At 38.3% G+C, this 15,022-nt stretch overlaps 1 protein-coding gene across 5 annotated transcripts in view; it reads left to right on the top strand.

Moving 5' to 3' along the window:
- The window catches only part of LOC103105522 (hepatitis A virus cellular receptor 1 homolog), a 40,146-nt gene continuing 25,124 nt past the window's right edge, over window positions 1–15,022 (top strand). For 2 of the 5 annotated variants that reach the window (XM_056811519.1, XM_007473945.3), the window contains exon 1: window positions 11,863–12,088. In XM_056811519.1, coding sequence (XP_056667497.1) covers window positions 12,040–12,088 — 49 coding nt within the window. In that variant the 5' untranslated portion in view covers window positions 11,863–12,039. Of the gene's footprint in view, window positions 85–11,855; window positions 12,089–15,022 lie in introns of those variants that run through there. The other 3 variants (XM_007473942.3, XM_007473944.3, XM_016428547.2) reach the window with 3 other exon arrangements.

Genomic DNA, 15,022 nt, shown 5'->3' with positions numbered 1-15,022 from the left:
GATTCTGGGAGAAAGTTTTACTTAGGCAGAAAGGATAGAACAATCAGAAGTGCTGAGGAAACCAGACACGGGGCTTCAATAAAGGTGAGTAGATATTTCTAAGAAAGCTTAAATGCAGAGAGAAGATCCCATCAAAGTCAGAAGATTTATCCAACATTTTTTCGTTAGTACTTTCAGAATTAAATGGGGGCAATTGAGAATTGTTGTGAGGGGAAAACTTTAATTAAGAAGTTGTAGAATTCCCTGGCTATCTCTCACTCTCTGTCCATTCATAAGTTTTCTTTCATTTCCTCTGTTAACTGTTCTGTTGAGAAATTGCTTGTGTAAGCTCTTAAGGGGAGGTCAGGGTGTTTCTGGTTTCCTCTTCAGTTGAACTCACTGGGTTGGCTGGCACTGGCCTATTGATTAATTTAAAGATGGTTGAGAAATGAGAGGATTTAGGCTGGGAGGAAGTGTGGTTCATTTGGATAATTTGTAAAGTATGTAAGTGGCTAATCCTGGGAGTTGGGTTTGTTGAGGCAGAGTTAAGTGGCTTGCTCAGGATCACACAGAGAGTAAGTGTCTAAGACCAGATTCAAACTCAGAAAGATAAATCTTTCTGACTCCACACTGGACACTCTTTCCACTGTGCCACCTGGCCACCCTCAGTTGGTGGGTGGGGAAACCAAGTAGATTAAATTTGGCAAGTCCAAAGCATGCCATTTAAGGCAACAAAGGGATCTGTCTCTAGAACTATCTTGTAGATAGAGAAGATGTAGCTTCTAGGTTTAGTTCATTCTAATTTTATTCCAGTCTAATCCCAGGACAATTAAAATCATATTATTGGGGGAAATTAGATGGATCTGTGGATAAAGAGCCAAGCTTAGAGAAAGGAGTTCCTGGGTACAAATCTAGCTTTAGATATTTCCTAGCTGTGAGACCCTGGGAAAATCATGTACCCTAAGCGCCTAACCCTTACCTTACCCCTCTTCTGCCTTGAAACCAATTCTTAGTATTGATTCTAAGACAGAAGATTAGGTGTTTTGTTTTTTTTTTTAATTATATGACTAGTTGATTTCTAAGCCAGTGGTGCATAATGACAAGAAAACTGAACATGTAATTGGAATAATAATTACACAGCTTTAATGTTTATAGAGTAGCTAGATGGGCTCACTTGTCTTCCCAAGTTCAAATCCAGCCTCTGACATGTACTAGTTGTGTGACCCTGGGTAAGTCTCTTAAACTTCTTGGCCTCAGTTTCTTCATCTGCAAAATGAGCTGGAGAAACAAATAATAAACATTCTTGAATCTTTGCCAAGAAAATCCCAAATGGGATCATGAAGATTCAGACTGAAATGACCAAATGAAAAATACTTATAGTCTGGTCCTCAATTCTACACATTCTCAACTCTGAAGTAGAATGTAAAAGTAAGAACAGGCACTGGTTTGTTTTGGAGCCTGTGCACACAGGAGGCACTTAATAAATGTCGGTTGAATAGAATATATTTTAAGTATTATTACTCTCATTTAAAGAGGAAGAAACTAAGGGTCAGAGAGGTAAAATTGATTTATAGGATTACTAGATGACTAGTAAACTTGGGATCTATGTTTCAAACCCAGGTCTACTAATATCAAGTCTAGCTCTCTTCTCACTCTAAGGTATGATCATTGCTTCAATCTGTAACTTACCAACTGACCTGCTGAACCTTTCCAAGTTTGCTTCCTCATCTGTAAACTGTGGATCATCTACTAGCCACCTCTTAGAGCTGTTTGTTGAGTATCCAGTGAGCTGCCCTTTGTGACCTTTAACACCGGATGTAAATATAAGTAGCATCATCCTTATGTGAAATGTGTGCTGCCACAAAATTCCAATACAATTAAAGGACTTTTCAATAGTCTCCTGGAGTTGGATTTGACCTTGTATTAACTTGCATTTTCTTGATACAGATAAAGCAAATTTTAATTTTGCTCTATCTGAGAGAAACATTTTCTGCCCTCCTTTGGAAATCTGCTGATGCTTAGCATTTTATCTACTTTGCATTCCTTTGTGTTGCTCCAGGAAAACAAAACAACACCCAGGGAAACATTTTCCGTTTTACAGCCTTAGGCTGAATCTTTCCCCTCATCCCTATACAAATAGATAAGTTGGTTAGGGACTGTCTGTGCCTCTTTGTTTCTTCCTACTGTGACTTGGGGCTTAGGATCTGGGTGGAATGATTTGAAAAGTAGCTGTGACCCACTTAGGCAATTTAGTCAGATTCTTAATATTTCTTGATTTGCTAGAATGAAGGATCCATTCAAATTTTTGTTCCAAATTTCTTTGTGGGTCAGAAAAGGCTTTCCAAAGGTGCTCTGACTTTCACATCTTTCTCAGTATGGCTGAGGTTAAGTGCAGTGAGTGCCTCTTCTATTAGAAAAGCTTCACTCTGTGCTGGGTCCACTGACCTCTCTGAATTTCTTTCTTCTGGTAAAATGGAGATAATAAGGTAGATTTGAGAATTTAGCCTTTAAAGATACCTAAGAGGTCATTGAGTCAAGTCCCCTTTAATTTTATAGATGAGGAAATATAGTCCCAGAGAATTAAATAACTTGCTTATGTTCTCACAGGCAGTAAAGTAAGGGCTAAAGAAAAATCTGCCTTCAAACCCAGGTCCACTGTCTCCCACAGCACTCTTTACACTATCCCAAGGTGAAGTCATGTAGTTGTTTTGAAGAAAGAACTTTAGAAAGTCCTGAGAAATTGAATTACCCTCATCTTATTGTTCAGGAAATTGATGATCAGAACTCAAGCACATATGGATTATAAGTGGAGGGAGAAGGAGAAAAGATCTGGGCACAATGCACAAAATCACAGGATTTCAGGGAAGTTAGGAGTCAGCTGTGACTAGAACACAGTATTTGAGTCTGGAAGAGATGAATTTAAATGGGACCTCAATCACTTCCTAGCTGTGTAACCCTGGGCAATTCCCTTAACCTTTCTCTGTTTCAGTTTTCTCAATTGTAAAGTGAGAATAATAACAGCACTTGCCTTCCAGGCCTATTGTGAGGCTCAAATGAGGTAAAGAACTTAGCACAGTGCCTGGCATGAGGTAGTTACTGAATACATGCTTTTTCTTCTCCCTGGGCAGAGAACACTGTACTCAATTTTCTTAATGTATAGATAGGAGAAAACCGAGTCCCAAAATGGGAAAGTCATTTGCTTAATATTAGAAAACTGTGAGCAGCACAGCTGGACTAGAACCCAGATCTCTTGAGTCCCAGTCTAAAACTTTCTGTTCTGGTAACACAGCTAGTTATTTAGTGTCAGAGACATGGTTAAAGCCTATGTATCTTGTCTGTTATTTCATTGTTTTTCTTATCTTTTCACTATTTCCTCTTGGGTTTCTGTTCCCTCACTGAATAATTTCAATGGAAGGAAGGAAATATATTATAGTCCACAGAACTGGATCTCAAGGCTCTAAATAGCCCTTATAGGGTCAATAACTATCTGCTGTGGCTATCTCTAGCAAGCAAATGGAAAATTTCTCACTCAAGACAGAACTTAAATCATCCCAAATATGTCCATTTTATGATCTAACTGAAAGTACCAATTTCTGTATCCATTTGGAAAGATGGATTAGAGAGGTGAGAGACAGTTTTTTTACCCTGGCTGATGAATGGAGCCCTGAGGAAGGGTCGGTGCATTTTTCTGGTGTTTGCTTGAGTTTAGAGAATCATTTTTCATTTCAAATATATTCCTTTTATCTCTAGAATATGTTTGTTTGCGGATCCTTTATTGCTCAGATGTCACTGAGGCAGCAAGACAATTGCCAAGAGTTAATGTCTTCTCCCCTTAGCCCTACAATAGGGTCCCACCATGAAATTCCAAATGAATTCCCCATTATCCATCCTGCAGTTCCATCCTGCTTCTCAGGCTTTTAGTCCTCCTCCCTCCTTCCTCCTCCCCTTTTCTATTTTTCAGTTAGGAAAATGAGCTTGAACTAAAATCTCTTTAGAATGGGTAGACAGAATTATCAAACAGGATCTGATGGAACAGGGTTAGACATAAAAGGTGCTCAGTAACTGTTATTCAGTCCTTTACAGTCATGTCCAACCCCTTGTAACCCCCTTTGTTTTTTGTTTGTTTTTGGCAAATTGGAGTGGTTTGCCATTTCCTTCTCCAGCTCACTTTTTAGATGACGAAAATGAGGCAAACAGGGTAAAATGACTTTCTCAGAGTCACAAAGCTAGTCAATGTCTGAGTCTTCCTGATTCAAAGGCCAGGGCTCTATCCATTGTACCATCCAGTTAGTTGCCCATGCTTTAGTGATTACGTGAGGGATTTTATATCTTAGGACCTTGATCTACTACTACCTTTTGTGTGGAAAGGAATAAGGAAAGAAGGAATATTCAATAGGTATATAGATAAGAAGAGAATGAGAACACAGAATCTCAGAACCATACTTTCCCCCCTCCCCCCAATTCCCCCCCCCCAAATCAACAAGTATCTTTTCTCTTTCCCATATGTACTACTGGGGAAAAGAAAAAACAAAACAAAACCCAATACTTGCAACAAACAGGTTTGCTTATTTGTTTATTTTTAAGCCCTTACTTCTATCTTAAAATTGATACTAAATAATGGTCAGTATCAAGGTAGAAGAGCAGAAAGACTCAGGCAATTGGGATTAAGTGACTTGCCCAGGGTCATGCAGCTTGGAAGTGTTTGAGGACAGATTTGAATTCAGGATCTTCTGCAAACATGTATAGTTAAGCAAAACAAATTCCCTCAATAACTATGCCCCCAAATATGTATTCATTCTGTATAATAGCTTATCACCTCTCTGCAAGGAGATGGGTAGCATGTTTTCCTCAATCAGAGCTGGTCCCTGCAATGGTCACAGATCTGAAGTTTTGCAAAGTTTGTCTTTATAATGTTGTTGCTGTATATATAGACTGTTCTCCTGGATCTGCTCATTTCACTCTGTCTCTATTCATGTATGTCTTTCCAAGTTTCTGAATCCATCTCTTTCATCATTTTGGGGGCACAACAAGGTTCTAAGGGGCAGCTAGGTGGTACAGTGGAGACAGTGCCAGGACTGGAGTTGGGAGAACCTGGCTTCAAATCTGGTCCCAGACACTTCTTAGCTATGGGACCCTGAGCAAGTCACTTAATCCCATTTGAGTAGCTCTTATCCTTCAATCTTAGAATTGTTACTGAGACAGAAAATAAGGGTTTAACAAAAATAGTGTTCTCTTCTATTCAGCCATTTGTCCATTAACGGCCACCTCCTCTTGTTTTTGTCCCTGTTAAAGGAGCAGCCATAAATATTTTTGTACAAATGAGCAGAGACCCCTTTCTAAGAGCCTTGGTGCTTAGCTTTGTCAACAACTCAGAAGCAGTTACAGAATTAGTTGTGTGACCTTCCTGCGAGTCTGGACCTTGGTTTCCTAATCTCCAAAATGGAATTGGACTAGAGATGACCTCTTCCTGCTCTAAAATTTGATGAGTAAGATCCTCTACCTTTCTGCAGAACCTAAAGTCAGGGGACACAGGAAAGTTTGTTGCACACAGTGAATCATTTAGGCATACAATTTCCTGGGTCTGAAGATCTGGCTGAACCAAGCAATAATAATGAAGCTATATTTTGAGAGCTGGCTAATTTACGAAGATTGTTTCAGCAAAACTTCAAATCTCCCCTGGAATGAGATGGGGTTTCTTCAGGTGACTCCAGGGAGGTTGTTTTATTTTTCCCCCATGGGAAAAGGGCTGAATTGCATCCACTACAAAATAACTAAGGACCACAGGATTTTAGAAGTGGAAGTGACCTCTTAGAAGCCATTCTATCTAATCCATTCATTTTATAGATAAGGAAAGTCTCTAAGCTTTAGGCTCAGAAGAAGCTAGGGGGTGAGGCAGATAGAGCTTTTGACCTAGAGTCAGGAAGACTTGAGTTCAAATGTTACTTCCAGCACCTCTTAGCTCTGTGATCCTGGGAAAGTCAGTTAATTTTTTCTGCCTCAGTTTTCTCATATGTAAAATATGGATAATAATATCATTTATCATTATTTATGGTTGTGCGAGTATATTCTTGTCTGTAAAGCACTTTGCAAACCTTAAATCACTATGCAAAAGCTAGCTATTTTCAGTTTGTTTTATAGTTAAATTTGTTTCTCAATTTGTTGCTTCTTCCTCAATCAGTACAGTGATTTAATTAAGATAGATATGCAAGTATACATTTGTAGAGATATATAATAGATACACAATCTATTTCACAAAGGAAAAGAAGAAAAATGCTCAGAGTAGAGATAGTAGATTTGTAGATAGTCACAGGACTTTTTGAGGTACAAGATTAGAACTAAACTCTGCTGCTTGAGTTCAAACCTAGCTTCAAATACTTTCTAGCTCTGTGACCTTGGGCAAATCACTTAACCCTTTTTGCCTCAATTTCCTCATCTGTAAAATGAGCTGGAGAAAGAAATGGCAAACTACTCCAGTATCATTGCCAAGAAAACCTCAAAAGGAGTCCCAAAGAGTCAGAAATGATTGAATAACAACATGTGGTCTTAGCCTCCACTTAATGTCCAGAAGGCCTAGGAGTAGACTGATTAGGGATCATTTATCATAATCCAAAGCACTAGAGAACTGTGGCCATATAACTTTAAAATTCATCACCCCCACTCATAGGAAGAGGATCAGTGGTATTCTATCTAACTGGCAGAGGTACAGATGCAAAGAAATTAATATACTTGAGAAATGTCACCACGGTACTGAGTAAAATGTCCTAGAGGGAGACACCAAGTTTAGGTAAAACAGAAGTTCCTGCTACTATCCTCTTAATACTTATAAACTAACAAGGGGTCCTGGATGGTGCAATGGATAGAGTGCCACGCCTGAGGTCAGGAAGACTCATCTTCTTGAACTCAAATCTGGCCTCAGACTTTGTTGTGTGACCCTGGGCAAGTCATCTAGCCCCACTTGTCTCAGTATCCTCATCTGTAAAAAGAGCTCAGAAAAGTTGGACATGATTGAAAATAGGAGTATTAAACACAAATTGGATATTAAAAACAGCTAGATTTTCTTGTCAAGACTTCAAGTCCTAACTGATATTCTAAGAATTTGAATGGTAGGAATTGCAAAATAACTAAGAATCACATGGTTTTAGAGCAGGAAGTGACCTGAGAAATCATCTAACCTAATTTACTCATTTTATAGATAAGAAGTCTCTAAGCTTTAGGTTCAGAGTTTAGGGAGAGTAGAGCAGTCAGAAAGTCTTTGGGTTCAAAGTTCAAAATCCTCCTTCAGAAACTTTCTGGTGGAGTGACTCTTGGCCAATTCACTTCATCTCTGTGTTCTTCATTTGTGAAATGAGGATAATAATCTCGTCTTCCTCCAGGGGTTGTTGTGGGAATAAAATGATAATATTTGTAAAGAACTTCATAAACTTTGAAGTGCAGCACAAATGCTAACTATTATTAATAATACTGCAAGCTAAGTTATTTTGAGAGTTAAAAAACAAGTCCCTTGTGACATCTGAGAGGGTATGAGGGAAGCCTCCATGAAGACATCTGAGTGAGAGTTGGAGAATGAGTAGGACTTCAACAGACAAAGGAGAGAGCTTAAGGGACAGCAGGAGCCAAAGGCATGAGGTTGGTTGTGTGCATCGTCAGAGATTTGTCCAGTTTGGCTGAAGCACAAAAGGAGTGGAGGAAAAATGTGCTGTCTAAACTTGGGAAAATAAGATAGGACCAGATGTTAGAGGGCTTTCGGTGTCAGGCAAGGGACTTTGAACTTCACAGGTAATAATAAGGATAGTTAACAGTTATGTTATACATATTATATATAATACATGTATACATCCATATATACACGTTATCCATATATATCCATCTAAATATATATATAATAACTATGCACTAGGCATTTTACAATTATTATCTCATTTAATCCTCACAATCTTGAGAGGCAGGTGCTATTATTATTCCCATTTTACAAATGAAGAAACCGAGGCCCACAGAGGTTGCTTGACTCACCCAGGATCACATAGCTAATAAGTATCTGAGGTAGGATTTCCATGCAAGTCTTCCTGACTTTAGGTCCACTGCTCTATCCACTGTACCACCCAGCTGACTTAGGTTGATAAGATGGAGCCACTGCAAATTTTTGAGTGAGAGGAATCTGACTGGAGTTTGGAAAAAGATTAATCTGAGAGAAGTACTGGGGAAGGAGGGGAGATATGGGGGTGGAAGATGGATTAGAAGTGGGAAGAGCTATCTATTAGAAGTCTATTGCTATGGGTAAGGTAGGTGTGGTATATAGTAATAGCAATGGGAACAGAGAGGACACCCAAAATGGAATTTGTTTAAAACCCTTACCTACTGTCTTAGAATCAATACTGGGTATTGGTTCCAAGGCAGTAGAGCAGTAAGGGCTAGGCAATGGGCATTAAGTGACTTGCTGACAGTCATATAGCTGGGAGGTGTCTGAGGTCAGATTTGAACCTAGGACCTCCCATTTGGCTCTCAATCTACTGAGCCATCCAGCTGCCCCCTCCAAAGGGGAATTTAATGTCCTTGGTAAACTATTTGGATATGAGCAGTGAGGGAGAGGGAAATGTCAATGATAAGCTAGTAGTCCTCCAAAACTGGAACGCTAGTAAAAGGGAACTCACTCCCTTGCACAATGACACAATATTCCTTTTCAGAGTGGTTCTCATGGAAAACCCCTTTGAAGCTGAAGCCCAGCCTTAGGGTAAGAAAGTCTGGTTTAGTATCTTTAAGACTTTGAGACTGACAACTTCCACACAACTTTGTGTTTGGTAAAATTGGAAGAGATCACAGAAAATCCTGCTGACTACACAGTTTTCCGTGGAGGAAAGGTAATTCAGTCCTGGCCCCATGAGGAGCTGATTATACTGTAGACATTTTAATAACTATATGTTTTTTTGAATGACTAAAGGAACTTTTTTTTTTGTGGGGAGGAATGGGTGGTAGCTGGTCATACATATTTATTTCCACTTTCCTCTTTTTTCAATAACACCTAGAAAAATCTATTTTAATTGACTTTGTTACTTCAAATACAGCCACCACCACTCCCTCTACCTAATAAGCTGTCTCCTAATGAAAATATCTAACATTTAAGGATTTGGAAGTGCTCCACATATCTTAGCTCATTTGTGCATTACATTATTTTTATGTTGTAGGTGCTATTATTATTTCAGTTTTGCAGATGAGGAAACTGAGGCTGAAAGAGTATCAGTGACAGAACTAAATTTTCTCTCTCCGTAAATCTTCCTTCCTTTCATACTTTCCTGTTACTTTTGGAAGCACTACTATACTCCCAGTTGCCCATATAGGTGCCATCCTCAATTTTTCACTGTCATTCATCATATAAAATTTGTTGCCAAGGCCTGTTAGGTTTACCTTTGTAATATTTCTCCTATATACTCTCTTCTCTCCTGACACTGCCACCACCCTTCATCACCTCATGCCTGGATTATTGCAATAGCCTGTTGCAAACTTCCCCACTCCATTCCATTCTTCCCTAAGGGATATCCCACAGCCCATGTCTGACCTTATCATCTCCCTCCCCCATAAACCCTGGTGGTTCTCTATCATGTTTAGGATCAAATATAAATTCACCTGGTGTTCAAATCCCTGTGTGATCTACCCTCTGCTCCTTTCCAGTCTTCTCCTCTAACTCCCCACTCCAGTGACCTCCTTGGTATTCTCCATCTTCTCTCCAACTGGGCATCACAACTGGAAAGTTTTCCCTGCTCATCTCCACCTCTTCACACCCCTGGTTTCCTTTGGGTCTTAGTTAAAAGTTCTATCTTCTGCAGGAAACCTTTCCCTCTCCATTCTAGTGATTTCCCTTTCTCTGTTGATTATTTCCAGTTTATCCTGTAGGTAGTTTGTTTGTACAAAGTTATTTACAAGTTGTTTCCGCTCATATTAGATTATGAGTTTCTTGTCTTTTACAAGAGGGGTTGTCTTTTCTTTTTAAACCCTCACCTTTTGCCTTAGAATTGGGAGTTAAGTGACTTGCCCAGGGCCACACGCAGTATGATCCCCATCATTTATTGAAATGCTTGGCACATAGTAATTCCTTTTTTTTTTTAAAGCCCTTACTTTCTGTCCTAGTAACAACTCTAAGACAGAAGGACAAGAGCTATGTTAAGAGGGTTAAGTGACTTGCCCACGGACACATAGCTATGATCTATGTCTTTTTTAAAAACAAAATTAATTCTAATTTATTTAGAGTTTCATTAATCTGTGTAAACTATTTATATGAAAAACAAAGAAAGCTGGGGCTTTTAGCAAAAATATACATCTTCAGTTTTGGAGACTGTTATGACACAAAGGGGAATGGCAGTTTTGAGCATCTGTACAGTGGTGGCTGGTGGGAGGGAAAGGTTAAATGGTCAGGCACAGTGTCTTCTTTCACAGCATCAGGTAAGAGCATGGTATCTCTACCCAGGGAATGTGCAAAAGCTCTTTATTTGAGAACAGATTTGAAGCCAAGTTCTCTCAACTCCAGTTTTGGCACTCTCATCATTGTGCCACCTAGTTGCCCCTGAAGTTGCTTAATAAATGTTTATTGACTGACTTGTCCTGAGTAACACAACTATTAAATGTCTGAGTGGGATTTGGATTTAGGTTTTCCTGACTCCAAGTTCACTGGTCTTGGCCACTGAAAACTTTTGTAATAAAGGATAAAAAAGAAAGAGTAAAAAAGATGGCCCCAAAGATGACCAACAGAGTCCAAGGCCATGTTCACTATTCAACACCTGCATTGGAGAAAGTGCATTTTGTCAATTCTTCTCTGAGATCAGGCTTGCTCTTTTTAATTAGACAGATTATTTAGTTTCTTTTGCTTCCTCCCGCCCCCCCCCCCCCCCATTTACAGTGATGTCATCATGGTGAGTACTCTTTTTCTTATTTCTACTTACTTGGACAAGATTTAGGCCAGCACTTTCATTTTATAGATAAGGAAACTGAGATCCAGATTGGTTGAAATATTTGCCCAAAGCTGGATAGCTCAGTAGATTGAGAGTTAGACCTAGAGATGGGAGATCCTAGGTTCAAATCTGGCTTCAGACGCTTCTCAGATGTGTGACCCTGGGCAAGTCACTTAACCTCTACTACCTAGCCCTTACTACTCTTTTGCCTTGGAACCAATACATAGATAGTATTGATTCCAAGATGGAATGTAAGGTTTTTAAAAAAAAAAAGATTTGCCCAAAGTCACACAAGCAGTAAATGTCAGGCGTAATTTGAACTATGTACCTCACTTCAAGTCCAGTACTCTTTCCAATGCTAATCTTGCCTTCTAATGGACTTTGTATCATTTCATATGTCTTTTCATGCTTCTGTATTCTTCATATTCTTGATTTATCATTCTCAAACTTATAGGAAATAATTTAGGCTTTAGTTCTTTTTTATTTCACAAAAAAGTGTTGCTAATGAATATTTTAGTATATATGGGACCTTTTGTCAGTGAAACATTTCAAAATAGTATCACTAGGCTCATGGGTATACTTTGTGGCTAATGAACAAAATGACCTTTGTGGAGTATTGGAAAGTAGGGAGGGACTTCTTAAATGCCAAACCACATCTATAAAAGAGGCACTGTTAAACCTGTGTGCCCAAGGAAGAAGACCTCTCTTGGGCCCTGGGAAAGTCAGATTTCTTTCTTGTACTCCCGTAATTTTGTCATACCATAGACTCTTCTTCCCTTTTTTTTATCTCTGCTGGGTCAGAAATCACAACTTAGAATGAGTTTTTGTGTGGTGGGAACTAGAATATTCTAGGTAAATTGCAATGAACTTGTGAAGTTCCCCTTTCCAAAATTACTGGAAGTAGCAGATCCCATAACCCAGAGGTAATGCAACAACTGGACAGCAGATACCATGGGCTTTGCTGGTGCCTGGAGGACTTGTGGTTCCCAAGATTGACGTCGCATATGACTCGTCAAGACAAGGGAAAGAGGAAGTTAAAACTGAAGATTCAGATCTTTCTAAAAACCCTCTCTTTCTTAGGAGACTTACCAGTCTCTTGTCTTAATTTTTTCCAGCTGGTGCCATGGGGCTTCCTGTCTTGTTCAGTTGTGTCCTGATGGTGCTTTTTGCAGGTATGTGAAGGGTGGGTGGGATGATCTTCCTATAGGAGGACTTTGGGGTTTTTACTGGTCCTCTTACTTGGTTTCAGTAAATCTCCCACTCCCTATTGAGTACTAAAAAAAAAAAAAGTTAGTTTACCAGGCATTCATACAGGTTAATTAATTTTTCATAAAGAACTTTATTTGGTACTTAACATTATTAATATCATAAATTTGTTAAATTGTTTATCAGAATACAGTTTAATAAATTAGTGAAGTACTTCATTCTGTTTCATATCAATAATTTCATTCCTTAAGTTTTTAAAGTGAAGCCTACATATTTCATTTTCCAGGTCATTTCTTGATTTGGATTTAATGAGACCAGAGACAGAAAAGTTGTTATGAATGGAATTAGCTCTTTTTGGAATATTTTAACAGGATAATATTGTTATTTTAAAACTATCTACCCCCCCTCTGACCCTTTGATAAGCTTCATGTATAGCACATGTAAAGGTTTGGGAATCTCTGATCTATAAGAAAGACACTTGTGGATGGAGGAATAAGGACAGAAAGGAGATTAGTTCAGATTAAAGAGCCATGGAGTCTATATGGGGTAGAGAGGGATGAGCCAGGAACCAAGTTGGGGTCAAATGTCATCTGTGAATGAAGTAGCAAAACTGCTCTTTATTTAAGATCAGAGAATGATAGATTTAGACCTAGAAGAGACTGCAGAGACTAGCCAGTGCAACTTCCTCATTTTCCAGGCATGGAAACTGACAACTAAAGTGATTCAATCACTTTCCCAAGATCACACCTATTGTTATCCTCAGAGGCTCTAATTGAACCAAGGTCTTTGGCTTTCAAATCTAGTGTCATTTGGCAGGGGTTTGCTAGAAGGTCATCAGATTGAATGTAATTGGTGAGCCAGCCACAACCTACCTTTATGCTGTTTGAATTGCTTTGGACTAATGTGGTATAATGAGAAGAGAATATATACATACAAATACATACACACATTTCAAATCTATCCATCTCTCTCTCCATCCATCTCTTCATCTATCTCATCTCTATCTATCTATCTATCTATCTATCTATCTATCTATCTATCTATCTATTCATCCATTTATCTATCCATCCATCCATCCATTTTTCAACACCTCTATCCACCCTTTTCTCTCTCTGTTTGATTGAATTTTTACTTATCTTATTAAATATTTCCTAATTATATTTTAATCTGGATTTGTTAAACTCCAGAGTATGGTGAGATGGCAATACAGGCAGGCTTTATTAAGCAAGCTCTAAGACTAGAAGGTGGTACTAACTTATTATGCTAGTGGCAGTTTCATCATTGGGGAGTTCTGTAAAGAATAAAATTTAGGGGAGAGGGGGAGACTGAGGCAGGTAGAAATTAGTTTCTCTCTGCAAGGAATATATATTTTTTTGAGGTTTATTAAAGGTTAAAGATTAAGAATATACAAGTATGAAACATGTGCCTAGGCCAGAGGCCTAGACAAAATAACCTCACATCATGGAAGAGACCTCTCTGCTCCAAAAACGGAAGTCCAAAAAAGGGCCCGAGCCCTTCAAAAGCCTTTGCTTAAATATCTTCTCGATCTCGGCCCAGGTGAGATTACAAGGCATTCTGGGGAAGTGGAGCAAAGGCTCATGGGGATTGTAGTCCTGTATTCGAGTCTATTTTTTACATCCCCCCGTGTGATCATTTGTGGAAAAATTAATTTTTTCCCCAAAAGGATCATAAAAACATAATAAATTTAAAAGATTACAATAGTGTGAGGATAAGAGAAAAAAGAATAAAACCAATAATTTCTGAACACATTGACAAAAAGCCGTTAGGGGGCAGTCCCCTTTGGCATAAAAGTATACATACAAATAAATGTTCAATCAACCACACCCAAAGTTCAATTTTGTGCAACTTGTGGTCTGGAGGCTTCTTCATGGTGGCTTCTCCAACAGTTCAGTTCTGGATTCAGAGAGGTAGCATCTTCTTCACCTAAAATTCTTCTCAAAAGGAATTTAAACTTTGCAATTTAAATAATGATATTTTTTACATTCCCCCGTGTTGTGGGTGATTGATCAAAATCCCCAAAATTCTCAATAGCCCAATTAATTACAATAGCAAACAAACACACTTTCATATTTCACATAAGTTGCTGTATGACATTTTTAAAACCTATGAATTGATGGACATTTGTCACAATTTTTACAAACGTAGCAATCTTTCAACCTTGGTATTTAAACATATTTTTTAAACAAAGTAAAACTCATCTTGGGTTAAGAACATAATCAAGAAATCTATATATCATTCTGGTAGAAGTAAAATAGTGAGCTAAAGAGCATAAATAAAGGGGTGCTCCTTGTTCTTGGAGGCTTTTCCCAAGGGTACAAATGCCCTGAAATTAACTGCCCAACTTCCATTCACATGTGGGAAGGTTGGGGTTTTAAAATACATTTCATTTCAGCTACTGTAATGGGCCTTACCTCGTGGTAGGGGCAGGCAAAAATAACCAGATTGTTAAAAAAAATTCCAAAAATCATATTTAAAAAACCCTTAAAATCAAATCATTTGAGGTATTTAGCACATTAAATTTTCAAAGGTTGTTAATACAATTATAACCAGTTCTGAAGTCCATCTATCCTCAGCAAAATAGAAAAAAGCTGTTTTTTCATATATGGGCTTATTCACAATAATATTTTTTCAACACAGTTATAGGGGAAAAACAACAGAATTTCAAAACTCAGTACATTCAAAATAAATTCAATCAACCTTCAGTTCACAGAATAATATTCAATCCAGTAATATATGAACTTAAAATCACAAAGTTAAACCTTAAACAAAACAATGCAATAGAATACAGAGATGTTCTTATAAACCATTGGAGTCTGAAATGCCTTAGAATATAGCCTTTAGTCTCTTCAAAGTTCCTTGGGTTTTTTTTTTTGTTTGTT

Source organism: Monodelphis domestica, chromosome 1 (genome assembly GCF_027887165.1).
Source record: "Monodelphis domestica isolate mMonDom1 chromosome 1, mMonDom1.pri, whole genome shotgun sequence".
NCBI lineage: Eukaryota > Metazoa > Chordata > Mammalia > Didelphimorphia > Didelphidae > Monodelphis > Monodelphis domestica.
Note: the sequence above shows the minus strand (reverse complement) of the source record. Positions and strands in the feature narration are given on the sequence as shown.